This window comes from Rousettus aegyptiacus, unplaced genomic scaffold (genome assembly GCF_014176215.1).
Source record: "Rousettus aegyptiacus isolate mRouAeg1 unplaced genomic scaffold, mRouAeg1.p scaffold_m13_p_1, whole genome shotgun sequence".
NCBI classification, from domain to species: Eukaryota; Metazoa; Chordata; class Mammalia; order Chiroptera; family Pteropodidae; genus Rousettus; species Rousettus aegyptiacus.
In genome coordinates, this window is record NW_023416284.1 from 159062055 (window position 1) to 159076169 (window position 14115).

Here is a 14115-nt window from a genome sequence, read left to right on the forward strand (position 1 = left end):
GGATGTGATACCTAGAGAGAAAATAAAGAGAATGACTTGGCTACAGCTAATGGGCATGAGAGTTTAAGAAATAAGAAAAAAGAAATCCTACAAAATATAGCCGTGGATTACAAATTGGATCCTTTCCTTGTTTTCCACAAGTTACAAGTAAAGAATTGGATTGGATTTTCTTTTAACTATCAAGAATTCTGTTTCTTTGGCCATGTTACAATTCAAACTGGACCTCATGCATTCTTCCTTACATTTTGATTATAGCTGCACTCTACCTCATATGTTCTTTTCATTTAAAGCTAGCTGTGGAGTATTTATTTTTCTAGATTTTCCTTGTTATAGTTTTGTAAGTTTTCCATTTTAAAATCTGCAATTTTCTCTATACACAACTTTTACTCACCTAATTTTGCTGACAAAGCTATAAAGTATTTAGTCTTCATTTGAGAAATTTCAGAAACTACTAGAGAAAGAAAGTGATCTGAATGTAGGAAAGAATAAATTAAGAAGGAATCTGAAACATAGAAATCGAGCTGGGTCAGAATATTCACATTTTGACTGTCTAATACAAAAAATGGAGGATCAATATTAGTGTTTTGGAACTTGAGGGACAGCAGTAACAATGCTCTTCAGATCAGTCTTTCTTCTGAATAATTGGCCTGATTGTTCAGCTAGTATTTAATATCAAAATCCATGAAATAGTATAAACAAAGTGATGCCCTTTAAATTAATGTTTTTTTCCCCACTGTACACAAATATCTTTCTTGTCAGAACATTTTGAATGCTTCATTGTTCAAAAAATCAAATACAATCAAGAACCTAAGAAATGAAATTTGCACTATTCCATTTCCTTAACTGATGAAGACTTCAAAACTGATATCAAAAGAACAGACTTTTAACTATTCTCAAAGAATCTGTATAGATTATACAGTCATAATCAGACTGGACTTATTTCTGAAAGTATATTTTCAATAACCTATCCAAATATTTTTTAGTACAGACTGGAAATAATAGGAATTTTTTAAAAGATAAATTGTGATTGACAGAGGAGAAAATCTAATATTTTGGAAAGTATATTTTGAGGAACTAGAATTTAAAATAATATCTTAGTGACTGAAATGGGCATATTGGTATTTTAGAACCATGCTTTCCTGGAATATTTTATGCTTTGTTTTTTACTGATGTCAAGTCTTTGGTTTAGAACTTAAAAACAAACATATTGAATAATACTATGTGCTTCTATTACTGTGGCATAACAGTGGTTTAATCTGTCTGCCTATGAAACATTTATATGAAATGTAGTGGATCATCTATTAATATGTTCAGTATTCTTTTTCACACACAGAACACTAATATTTAAAAATCCTCTGTCTTCCCTGTTCCTGTTCTTACCAGACAAAATAAGTGAAGATTGTTTTTTAGCTGCCAGTGGCCTGCTAGTTCCTCTAAAAACCTAGGTGCATGACCTCCAAAAGGGGTGGGCACACAGTCAGATCAGGACTATTTCGACTGTTCTATAAGACATTGTCTCTCTTGGTTTGTCCTGGGTACCAGGAACTTGATGAAAACAACAATTTTCAATATTATTTACTGTTGGCAAATAACAGTCTTCCCTAGTTAAGGTTGCTTAAGTATTTTTTAAAACTGTTTTAAGTAACAAAACAGAAATACTTGCACAGAGAAAACAATTAAGCTGCACAATCAGGTATAAAATGAAAGATTTTAGTACACTGCTCTTCACAGCGCCGTTTACTCTCGTACTTGTTCTATTTCTAGTTCCTATCTGTTATAAGTTCTCTGGTATGTTTTTCCCACCTACCCACCACCAGACTTGCCCTGCCAAATTTGTGTTTATATGTCAGCATGCATATGATATGCCTTGCTTTTTTTCTTAGAAAGGTTTTAAGGGTCTTTTTGTTTTCATATAAACACCTACTCATCTATTTCTTTTTAAAGACTGCAATATATACCATTGCATGGATATGCCATATTGCTATAAACAGTCCCCTAATAATAAGCTTTTTTTGCTATTTAAAATATAGATCTAATAATCATCCTGAAAGATATATATTAATATACTTTTACAAGTATATCCAGAGGGTAAATTTCTGGCAGTAGAACTGTTGGGCCAAATAACCTTTCTATTTAAAATTCTAATAAATTTATTGACTTGCTTTTCACAAAATGACATCAATTTGTACTTCTACCAACACTCTTGTGAACACTTGGTATTATCAGACATTTAACTTTTCCCAATCTGATAGATGAGAAATGCTATCTCACTCTTCTTTTGCTTTTTTCCCCTTGATAAAAGTTATTTATTGAAGAATATGTTTAGATATAAATCACATTTCTCATTTGCAATAAGACTGTGAAAGGACCCACAGAGAGACAGTCTGATAAGTTCAGTCCTCTGTAGATTGCTTCCCTGGCAGACGTTTTCTGTTGAAATATCTTTGGGGCATGTGCCCCCTACTCTTTGAGGTGGTTGTCACATCTTTTAATTCTTCTTTCATTTCTTGAGGCTAGAATTCCAAGAGCAGGGTGCCAGCATGGTCAGATTCTGTGTCTGGTGAGAGTGCTTCGTGGTTCATGAATGGCCATCTTCTCATGTAACCTTATATGGCCGAAGGGCACTTTACAGTTCTTTAATTATGATAATGTTGGGTGTTTTATTTTAATTTGGTTATTGATTATTTCTATTTGTTTTATTGTGAACTACCTGTTTATATGTTTTTCTCATTATCTTTTAAAATGTACAACACTTTACACATTTTCCTGCCGTTTGGCATGTAAGCATTGCTAATCCTCTGTGAATCATTCTGTTATATATATATCATTATATATATATATCATTATATATATTATGATATATAAATATATAAATATATAAATGTGTGTGTGTGTGTATATATATATATATATATATATATATATATATATATCATAAGATTTCCTTAACTGTGAACAGTTTATTTAAAAAATATATAAAGGAGAAAGGGAGAGGAGGAAAAGGGAGAAAGAAATGAAAAAAGGATGGGAAGCGAGTAGAGATGGGGAAGAACACTAATACCTTATACCTTGCTTTCATTACCAGTAGAGAGCATAATAATTTCTGGGATAAGATTTCTTGGATTTGAATTCCAATTCTGCCATTTACTAATCATGCAAATTTAGAAAACTTAATTAATAGTCTGAGCTTCAGTTGGAGATGAGAATAGTATATACATCATAAAAATTATTGTGAGGATTAAAAAAAATAATCCAACAAAGCTTAAAAACACTAAATGTGATACATACACACACCCAGTGACCGCTGGCTGGTCATTCCTATCACTAAGTGTGGCCAGGCCAGACCAAGTAGAACTAAGTTATACTCTCCTTCCTCATCCTTTCTCAATGCACCTCCTTACTAGGGGACTCTACCTTTTATTTATGTTTTGCATTTCTGTGGAGGTAATTTAAAATATTCGAATGCATCTTCCAAGGGAACAAATAATATAGCATAAGGAGCTGTTTAAGATATGTTCAGGAAACAATGTGCTTTATTCAGTCAAAATAGGTAAAAAGAATTGTGAGAAGCATAGAGTTTTGCATCTTTTCTTATTCAGCTCCATTATTCACTAATAAATGATATAAGAAAAAAAGACAGAATCAATCTTAAGAAAAATTTGCAGTTTGATACATATCTAAGCTAATATTTATAAATGTACATTCTTTTATAAGCAGATTAGATTTTCATTTTCTTTCCCCTAAAACATTTTATAAACTTTATGCTTTATATTATTATACGCAAACACTGAACTGCTTAGTTATTATTATAATACAAGCTAACTTAAAGTTTTGGACAATGTTAAAAACTAGTGGAAAGAAAGTGGAAAATTTACATTTGTAATATTACATTGTATCTACTAAACGACATGTTTTAATATTAAAGAAAGCGTGCTAAAGTAGCAAGAAAAAAGCTTATGTGAAGCTTATTTAAAGGCAATTCGTTAAATATTTTATCTATTTTAAAAAATGATAGGTTAGCAGTAATGTGCAAGAAGTTGTTTCTATATGAGATGAAGAAGTACAAACTAGGAGTTACGAAATAGACATGGGGATTGAGAGTATAGCGTAGGGTATATAGTCAACATTACTGTAATGGTTGTGTGTAGTGCCAGATGACTACTAGAATAATCAAGGGGATCACTTCACAGCTTGTATAAATGTCTAACAAAAAAAGAAAGAAGAAAAGAAAAAAAACACAAATATTAGTAAGTGAGGTTTACTGAAACTGGGGGGTTCTGCTTAACAACCCTATCTATTTGAGATTTTTAGACTGATCCAGTGTTCCATTTTGGTAATAATTTTTTTTAATGTGACATTAAAAAAAATTAATGAAGTCAAGATGACCTCATTATAAATGTAGTAAAAGACTGATTCTCTTAAAATTTTTCTCCATGAAAACCATCAAATTAAGTCAGATAAAGATGAGACACCAAGAAGAAAACATAATTGTTGAACATGTTAAAGTGTCAGATGGTCATATAAACATGTATTTTATATTATGATCTGAAAGATATTTATGGATAGATGCCAATAAATTAAATGAATTAAATCAATTGTCTTGATTTTTATTAACTTTATATTAAAATAAACTGAAATTGTATATCCAGGTATAAGCCTAGAGATGATTAAAATTGTTTTGTCTTTTTTGTTTGTTTGTTTTCTGTTTATAGAAAATGATGACAATTTGAATGGCTTGAAAACCAGATTAGAAATTGCTGATGTTAGAAATGGTGATCTCCTGAGAGCTCTGAATGACACTTTGGGAAAGTTATCAGCAATTCCAAATGGTAAACATTTAAGACACTGAAAACTGTGTCATTTGACCTGAGCTATTAAAGAATGTTGTATCTTTTACTACTTTTCCTAACATTACAGTTGTGCTTTTGTCAGGATATTAGATAACCAGTTTTCTTATTAATTCTTCTTTGTAAGAATGAGAAACTAAATACTTTATACTGTGACATTCATTTATCACTTGTTACCTTAGCTGACAATTATAGGACTATGTTACAAAATGTAAGATATAGCTATCTCTTTATTGTATTGTTGCTCCATGTTTCAGCCTGGGAAATCCTTTATTAACAGAAAATAATAAAATCATATAAACACTGTTCTCTAAAATGTTGACATGCTACCACAAAGTCACAGTTTATTACTGTACCTACAGTAACAGGTGAGAGCCAACTACTTCAACACATATTTCTTGGTGAAGTTCAGTTCCTTAAATGTTTCAACTTTCAAAAACATTAATGGTCTGCAGTATCTTCCTACCTATTACAAGTAGTTGAAGTTACTGCTTGGCATTCATTCCTGAAAACACCATTCTTTTAGAATTAGTAGTTTTGTATTTTCAATAGCATGACATAATAACAATTATTGCTAACATTTACTGTGTGCTTACTCAATATGCTTATGTTGAGTGCATGTAATCCTTATACTAATCTTACAAGGTGAATAGCATTATTATCCCCACTTTACAAGTGGAAATCTGAGACATAGCATACTGAAAGCCATTATTTAAAGTGCATATATGAGATTTAAACCCCACAGTTTAATTTCAGAGCCCTTGGTCTTAACTACTAATCTGTAAGTACTAGTAGGCATCTATATGTATAGTATATTTTCTTTATACAAATATGATCAAGTAAACAAATGCCTATGTTTATACAACATAGAAAGTATCAAAAATATTAATGATTAATACTTTTTTAACATTAAATAAATGTAAGTAACTTTCTAGATTTTCCTATAACCTCTTCAATTATAAGGACATACATTGAAAATTTCCAAGTCTGAAAACAAATGTAAATACATGAACACATGGTCTAACATGTGAAAAAGTATATTGTGTATCATTACCTTTAAATCAGAATAATTTTTTCTCTCCCCATCACCCCTTTTCGTGAATGTGAAGATTAAATTTTAAGCCTGCTTTCGATGAAGCTATATAACTCATGTGGATAAATTCCTCTATTTAATATGTTCAGCAGCAAATCACAATATGCCCTTCTACAATGGACATTTAGAATAATCACTTTGCTATCTTAAGACCTAATTGGGTATTCATACCAAAGGTTCCTGAGAAAATTTATTTTAGCTAAAAATTTGCTTTATTTGCTACGACTGAATCAGACCAAGTGCAGCCTTTCCCTTTGTACGTGTGCTCCTGAGGTGAGCCAGCTGCAGCCTTCACTTTGACAAGCATGGATTAAGCCACTGACTCTAGACCCTTTGTTTTGTTCCTCATACCCTCTTCTGCCGACAGAAACAGCCGCTAAACTGCAAGCCGTTAAGGACAAAGCAAGACAAGCCAACGACACCGCAAAAGATGTACTGGCACAAATTAAAGCTCTCCACCAGAACCTTGATGGCCTGAAGAAAAATTACAATCAACTAGCAGACAGTGTAGCCAAAACAAATGCTGTGGTTAAAGATCCTTCAAAAAACAGTAAGAACTCCTTTTTTCATTTTGACGATATCACTTATTTTGTCTCACTATAAAAGTACCTCAGACTCATATTGTTGGATATGGAAAAGACCCTTGTAGTGATGTAGTCTGCCCTCCTCATTTCATAGCCAGGGCGCAGGAGTTGAGGGTCCTGCCGCTCCAGAATGAGAATCTAAGTCTCTTAGCTTTGCCCCACTGCTTTTTCCATCCAAATTGTGTCCAATTGACAGGAAAATAGGATTTCTCAAAGTTTGCATAATACTTGGTACAGGGAATGCCAAATACTTTTTAATCCTGCACAATAAACAAAAGCTTTTTTTTGATTATCCTCAAAGCTTGTGAAATTCCATAGAACATAGATGTCAGAGAGCTTACTTATTAGCAGTCCTGTTAGAACATGATATTAAGATGGTATCAACTTGAAATGTATTAAAATTCAAAAATATTTGTATTTGATTATTTAGATTCCAGTTAGTTAACATTTTGGGGAAATTAAAGCATTTATCTAGTTTACCGAGAAAAATATTTCTTTATATCTTTTGTATATTGTGTCAAGTTATATTGAGTTAGTAAGAATTTACTGAGAAATGTGGGATAACTTACTATAAAGATAATTTAAATTATTAAGTATAGTCAGTAAATATTAGGAATATTCTTCCATTCTGTCAAGTGATAAAATGTTATCTTAGTATATGATTTCACTGAAGATGCTTGATTATTTTTTGTACTTTTCATTAACAAGAGACTAGCTCTCTTTCTATACCAAGATTTTCATTGGGTATCAAAATATCTGTAAAGCCCAACAACAAAGATCCTCTTATTGCCAGTATATGCTATATAATTCACATGCTGTTTGGGGAGCAAGGCTGATTTTTTAGCACCCTAGCCTCAAATCAAATGCTAATGATTCTATGAAATAATAGATATTACTAGCATGACTCTATGAGCGAGGAAGAGTGTAAACACATAAAATATGCACTTCAAAGCTAGATAGAAAGATTTATTCCTAACCATTTCCTTAAGGAAGAAAAAAAGAGATACAATGTTTTTTTCCTTATATAAGCCCAGATATAGCTTCTCCATATAGTTCAAAGATTCCATCTGAATAAATTGTTTAGAAGCATGCCAAATCACATTTTCCTCCAAAAAAATAAATGAAAATAAGTTTTAAAGTAAATATCACTGTTTCTTTTACTTATTTTGTAATTTACAATATTATTTTATTCAATTTCAGATTTATTCTCAACTGATAATAGCCTTTACAAATTTATCTCTGTTTTTTTTATCCTATTCTTCATCGAGATAGTTAATTATCTGTAATATCGATTAAACTGGGTCTGTTTTCTATGTATAAAAACATTATAATGAAGTTTCTTTAATTATGAACAGTGACCTCTAAGTGACATATTTTTGTGTACTTTTATTTGATAGCACTAGTTTGAGGTAAATGAGATGCATTTGTAAGTAGTACCTATGGTGAAAAGTACTATTTTTTTTAAGTTACTATTTTATAATATTTGTTAAAAATATTTTCTCATAAATGTTCTAATTTCTTTTATTTTGCTTTCGTATGAAATTACCTGCAGAAATCAGTATGTATATGTTTACTTATATCTCTTTAGTAACTATTATGCTTGATTGCCTATTACAAAAATTTCAGCTCTGCATGTTACTATGTTTTAGTATTGCTTTAGACATTATATAGCTATTCTTTTTAGTGTCACAGTGTTAATACTAGATATATAAAAAGAATTTTTCTTTACAAAAAGTTAGTATGTGGATGAATTTTATTTACTTCTAAAGAATAGAATTTGGAGAAGCACATAATAAGATAAATGAAATCCTAACAAATAAACAACCAGTGGGATATAAACATATTCTCTTTTAAACATCCATAATTTAAATTCAAAGTCAAAAATAAAGCTGCAAAATAGAAAAGAATAATAATAAAATCCAACGTAAAACCTGAGAAGGCTCTCCTCAGCGTAAAATGAGTATGATTACATAACTAAATAAGCATTGAAATAATTTAGGCAATTCTGTAAGTCAGATAAAATAAAATTAACTAAAACAAAGATGAAAAAATAATGAGTTAGAAGAGAAATAATAGAATTTATTAATCCAAGAGGTGAATCTTTAGAAATATAAAGATTAAAAAAATGTAGATGGTTGGCAATATTAATCAAGAAAAATAAAGCACAAATAGGCAAACTTCTCTAGAAGATACAACTAGATAAGAGAGGAAATATAACACAGAAGAGGTTACTTGGAACAACTCTATGCTAATAAAACTTCAAGCTTAAAAGAGATAATTTTCTAGAAAAACATTAAGTTATCAAAATTTATCTTCGGAAGTGATTTACAAATCTACACAGTCAAATAAGTTTTCAAAAACTGCACAAGAAAGCATCAGACTCAATATTGCAGATGATTTATTTTTAAACCTTCAAGAAAATAATTTCCATATGATTTAAACTTCCCAGAGGATAGAAGAGAAAGAAAGTAGGGGAGGGGGAGAACCTCCAGATTCCATTTTGGAATATTTGATAGAAACTTCTGGGAGCTTTAGAAGAAAAGAGTCCGTTATCTGCCTAAGCCTAAATAGCTTTTGCTTAACCTCTTTTTCTCTTTCTCATGAATTTAATCTAAATTCTTTTCCCTCAACTCTAGAATAATTTGTAGAATATTAGAGTAATATTAGAGAATAAAAGGAAGGGGAAAATGGACAAATGGTTGATTAAAAGTATACAACACAAAAGGGGTTATCATGTTTATGTTGAATATCTATTTTATATAATTATATAACAAGGGCTTTGACCCCAATAACCTGAATTTCAGGAATAAAATACTCAGTCCTTGATCTAGCAACTCTTATATTTTAAGTTAATAAGAAATGTTTAAGTTAATAAGAAATCTATGTTCTTTTTAAATATCACTAGCAATATAACTCATAGTTATGAGCATGATTTCAAAATACTTGCTTCAAGACCTCATTTGAAAATAGTAATCTCTTTTCTTTTGGGCACATTTGATTAATTCCTGAGGATTAGTTCTCAGTAGTGCAATGTCAGCCAGAGAGCAGATCTTTCATAGTCTAGCAGGGTATATAGCCTTGGAACTTAAGCGGTTTCACTTTTTTATCAGGGTCACAATGACAGAAAACAGAACAATACATGCTCGATCAGATAATAAATGATATACTTGGATAATACTTCCAGCATCCTAGAGGTAGAATAATTGGTTTTCCATGTGTCATTTGTCCTCCTATGAGAAACACATGTTGAAACTCTGTGGATCTGTGACAACCTGCAATTATTTTAGTTTAGGGTTAAACCTCTTTTGAAATTATCAATATTCAACCTTTTTTTACTTACCAGAATGGCAGTTTAATATGGTTCCACCTAATATAGAGAGCAGGATAATCAACTATTCTTCAAAATGAAAATGTACTGCAGCATGAAGATGTAATTAAAGTATAAAATGGGCCTTTAGTCTAAGGGTTGTTCAACATTGAAGAGTTTTCAGAAGACATTTTGATAGCTTCTCTATTTAAGATGTGCAAATAAAGACATTGAGAAAAAGAAAGAAAACCAATTTCGTGTGAGAAACCTGATTTAAATACAGGTCTAGCTTAGACAGACTAGGTGACATTTTAAAGACACTTTTATTTTCTTGATTCTATGAATAAAGCTCTATTGCGTAAAGGTTAGCTTTTTGGCTGAAGCTAAAAATTAAGCATTGAATTAAGTTTGTCATATTCTTAACCTTCAATGCTAACTTTCAACGTAATAGCAAAGCCAGTGCTTGCCCTTCTTACTCTAACATCTCCTCTGGCCCGCTTGAGTCCCAATTAACATATTCCCATTTGCCATCACAAGCTGCTTCAACAGTCATGGCCTTGCTTTTGTCATGTGGATAAAATAAAATTATTTCAATTATTTAGTTATGCATATGCTGTTTTCACTTCTCGGCATATGCATATGTGTGTGTGGTATATGCTAACCTTGTTCTATGCAGTTGCAGATGCAGGTGCCACTGTCAAAAATTTAGAACAAGAAGCTGATCGACTAACAGATAAACTCAAACCCATCAAGGAACTTGAGGATAACCTGAGAAAAAACATTTCTGAAATAAAGGAACTCATAAACCAAGCCCGAAAACAAGCCAATTCTGTAAGCTGTTTTTATTTTCAGTATCAGGAACTCATTGTAATTTGGGGTATCATTGCCAGAAGGAATGCCTTCACCCAGTGTATCCTGTTGAATGATCTCTCGTTCTTTCTCTTTAACTTGAAGTTATTTGGGGAGGAAGTGGAAAATGGAAGTTTAAATTTTTTTTTCATAAATTTCTAAAGACATTTCTTGAGAACAGTGATCACCGCTCATTGTTTTAGAAATGGAAAGTCTGTTATATTTTATTACTGTTTGAATAGAGTAATACAGATAGTAAAAACAGAAAACTTATTCTTGTATACTAAAAAAGCATGGGTGAGAGAGCCTTGCTTTTGATTAAAGCAAAAAAAAAAAAAAAAAAAAAAAAAAAAAAAAAAAAAAGACCAACCAGTAGAGTTGTAGCAAGAATGAAAGAACAAGGTTATATGAATTAATAGCAAAAAGGAACTATTATTGTCTACATATTTTTTTATCTAAGTACCAGCAAAAACAAAAATTATTTTGGTTACAAACAGTTTCACAAGGTTTTTATTTGTTTGTTTGTTTGTTTTTGTTTTACATTTTGGAATAAGATTAGGAAACACCTAATTTGTCTCAAAATTTTGCTCTTCCTTAATCCAAATAGAAGGCCAGTAGGATAGAAGCAGAATTTCCTAGAAGGTAGCATCCTAATGAACCAAGATAGAATTAAGTGCCAGTGTGAAAATTTATCTAGCTGAGTAGTCATCCCATGATGACTTTAGAAATATAAAGAAAAAGAATAAGTTTTTATGTTGTCAGGTTTAAACTCAAATCTTTTTAGATATTGAAATCTTCCATCTCAAAAATTCCATTTTCTCAACAACCATGGAGGTAGAATGACCAGAAATCACCTTTCTAATCCATCAATGTATATTTTTCAGTAGTGGCCAAGAATAGTATGCCGAGTGACAATATATTCTTTTCACTCCTTCATGCATACCTAATATCTCTAAAAGAGGTCAAGATAATAAAGTTGTACTTTGAAAGGAATTCATAATTAACTGAAGAGAAACTGAGAAACTGACCAAAAAGTTAGTGAAGATGATGTACGTAGGTTCAGAGTAAAAGAGCAGATAGGGTTGCAAAGACATATATTGAGCCACAATATGAAAACCATGTAGACAATATGATGACAAGTCATCATTGTATATGTGAAGCACAAAGTGAAAATAAACCAAACGTTACTCCAAGGTTTAGAGTTAGATATCTAAGATTTAGCCAATGTAGAAAAAGCATCTCCTATGTTCAAGGCTACTTGCTATGTGGTACGCAAAGATGAATGAGGAACTCACAAAGTTTACAATGCAGTAGAAGAAATAAGACATGTACACAGATAACTCTAAGGGAAAGCGGAATAATTTGCTACATTATGTGAACAATGGGAAGTGCTATGAAGTTCTGAGAGCTAGTAGAAGCGCGATTTCCTAAAGTGAGGGATTTGAGCCAGGCTTTGAAGTGGAGTAGTGCTGGACACGAGAGGGGGGAGGGGGAGGAAGGACGGCATTCTGAGAAGAGGGAATAGCTTGAGCCAGGGCCGAGAGAGAAGATAGTTTCAGGGTCATTTCATGAAAAATGCAGTCTAGTTTGCCAAGGTTATTAGTAAAGTGAACATTAAACTTGAAAGGTCACTGGAAGCCAGGTCTTGTCAGGCCCTGAGTAAGTTAAGCAGTTTCATTTAGCTGCAATTGTACCTGAGGCAAATCTCATTGGAGAGGAGAAGCTGAAAGTTCTTGATCATGAAATGTAATATAATCAGAGCTGAGCTTTTGAATATGAATCTGGAAGTAATTTGTGGGATAGATGAGAGAAACAAGAAAGAAGAAAGCAAATTTATAAGTGGCAGTGTAAAGAGAAAGGAAGAGCGTGATATACCACTCCTGTGTTTTGTAGTATTAAGTTTGAAGAAGCAATAATAGCAAACATTCTATTGTGAATCACATACTTAACCATATTTTCTGGCTTAGTTATCAAGTAGTGAAATCTGGACATTTTTATTATGTCTTCATTGTAAAGAAATTTTAAAATATATCCATATATGTATCAGTTAGGAGAGCTTTCCTGTTCTACCCACCGCCCCCCCGGGGGGGGGCAAGATAAAATTCTGACAGGAAAATATATAAAACCTATCTCAAAACAGAAAATGAAAGAAAGGCATAAAAATATTACTAGAAAAATGACCATTGTCGATGCCTCTTAAGGAAATTTTTAGTCACTTTTGGAAACAGAAGTTATAATAAAGTGCCTTACTTTTTGTAAAATATTAGAAATATGTAAACAGCCAATTTTTTTAGATGAGTGTAGTACTAATTGAAGATGACATTTGCCTAATTTATAAACATATTCGTAATCTAGTGTGAGTGTCTAATACATACTTAACGTGACCAAGAAATTAAAGACATTTATTTTAAAGCAGCTTTTTTTTTTTAGTTTGTTGACATAGAAATTGAATGGCTAATATTCTTTTTAAATAAATTACCTAATTACTGGATGAAAAATGCAATAAAATTTCAATAGATATAATAATGGGATCCTCAGTAATGCTTAACTGAATTCATGATGATACATTGGTAAATGATGTGTATAAGAACTGCCTTAGAGATACCTAATGCTTAGTGATTTTTGTTTAGAAGTCTTACTAAGGATTGACATTAGATAACAAGAGTTGATAGAACCAAATACCTTAAGAGGATGTTTGTGTTTCAGAAATCTCTCTCCTCTTTTGAGGGATATATCCTAGAGATTTCCCCCAGAGAAATTTATAAACTTAAAAATTTATACTTGCCTGTTCAATTTAGTTAAAAGAAATATCAATAATTGTAAAGAAAAACACAAAATATTTAAATGGAGAGATTAGTAGCTATGGACTGGCTACCAACAATTTGGGCTGCCTGAATTTTTCAGGTATTGACCGTATGTTCAAAAATATAAACCAGAAAACAGAAAATCCAGGGACTTTTGTATATAAATATAAAAGAGTTGACCGATCGGTTACTTTACAAGATTAATTTCTGGCATATTGGATATAACAGCATTATTTTGTTTAGAGAACTATATTTTTAGATTAGTAAAGTGTGCTATAGAATAGATAAATTCTAATGCTTAGTGACATTAAATACCCTTAGCTTTAAAATGGCTAACTTCTTAGACTTTAATTCTCAGATGGAGTTTCCCTGGTGCTCTGTCTTCTAACTTTGACGACCCCCTTTTCAAATCATTAATCATGGAATCTCCTATCATTTCTATCAGGCATACCAAAGCAAGGACAGAAACTCATGCTGTGACCAAACATGCACTCCACCCATATACAGCCATTTCTTCTCTTAACAGTAACCAAGGAGTATTATTAAAAAAAAAAAAAAAAAAAAAAAAAAGTTATTTATGATAAAACTAGCCATAGATGGCTCTATTACCAAGCTTATAAAGCATACACTA

The 14115-nt window shown here is 31.5% G+C and overlaps 1 protein-coding gene across 6 annotated transcripts in view; it reads left to right on the forward strand.

Moving 5' to 3' along the window:
• The window catches only part of LAMA2 (laminin subunit alpha 2), a 485514-nt gene that overhangs the window by 413594 nt on the left and 57805 nt on the right, over positions 1-14115 (forward strand). For 5 of the 6 annotated variants that reach the window (XM_036217753.1, XM_036217800.1, XM_036217882.1 and 2 more), the window contains 4 exons: positions 4713-4829; positions 6308-6490; positions 8077-8082; positions 10508-10662. In XM_036217753.1, coding sequence (XP_036073646.1) covers positions 4713-4829; positions 6308-6490; positions 8077-8082; positions 10508-10662 — 461 coding nt within the window. The remainder of the gene's footprint in view (positions 1-4712; positions 4830-6307; positions 6491-8076; positions 8083-10507; positions 10663-14115) is intronic. The other variant, XM_036217769.1, reaches the window with a different exon arrangement.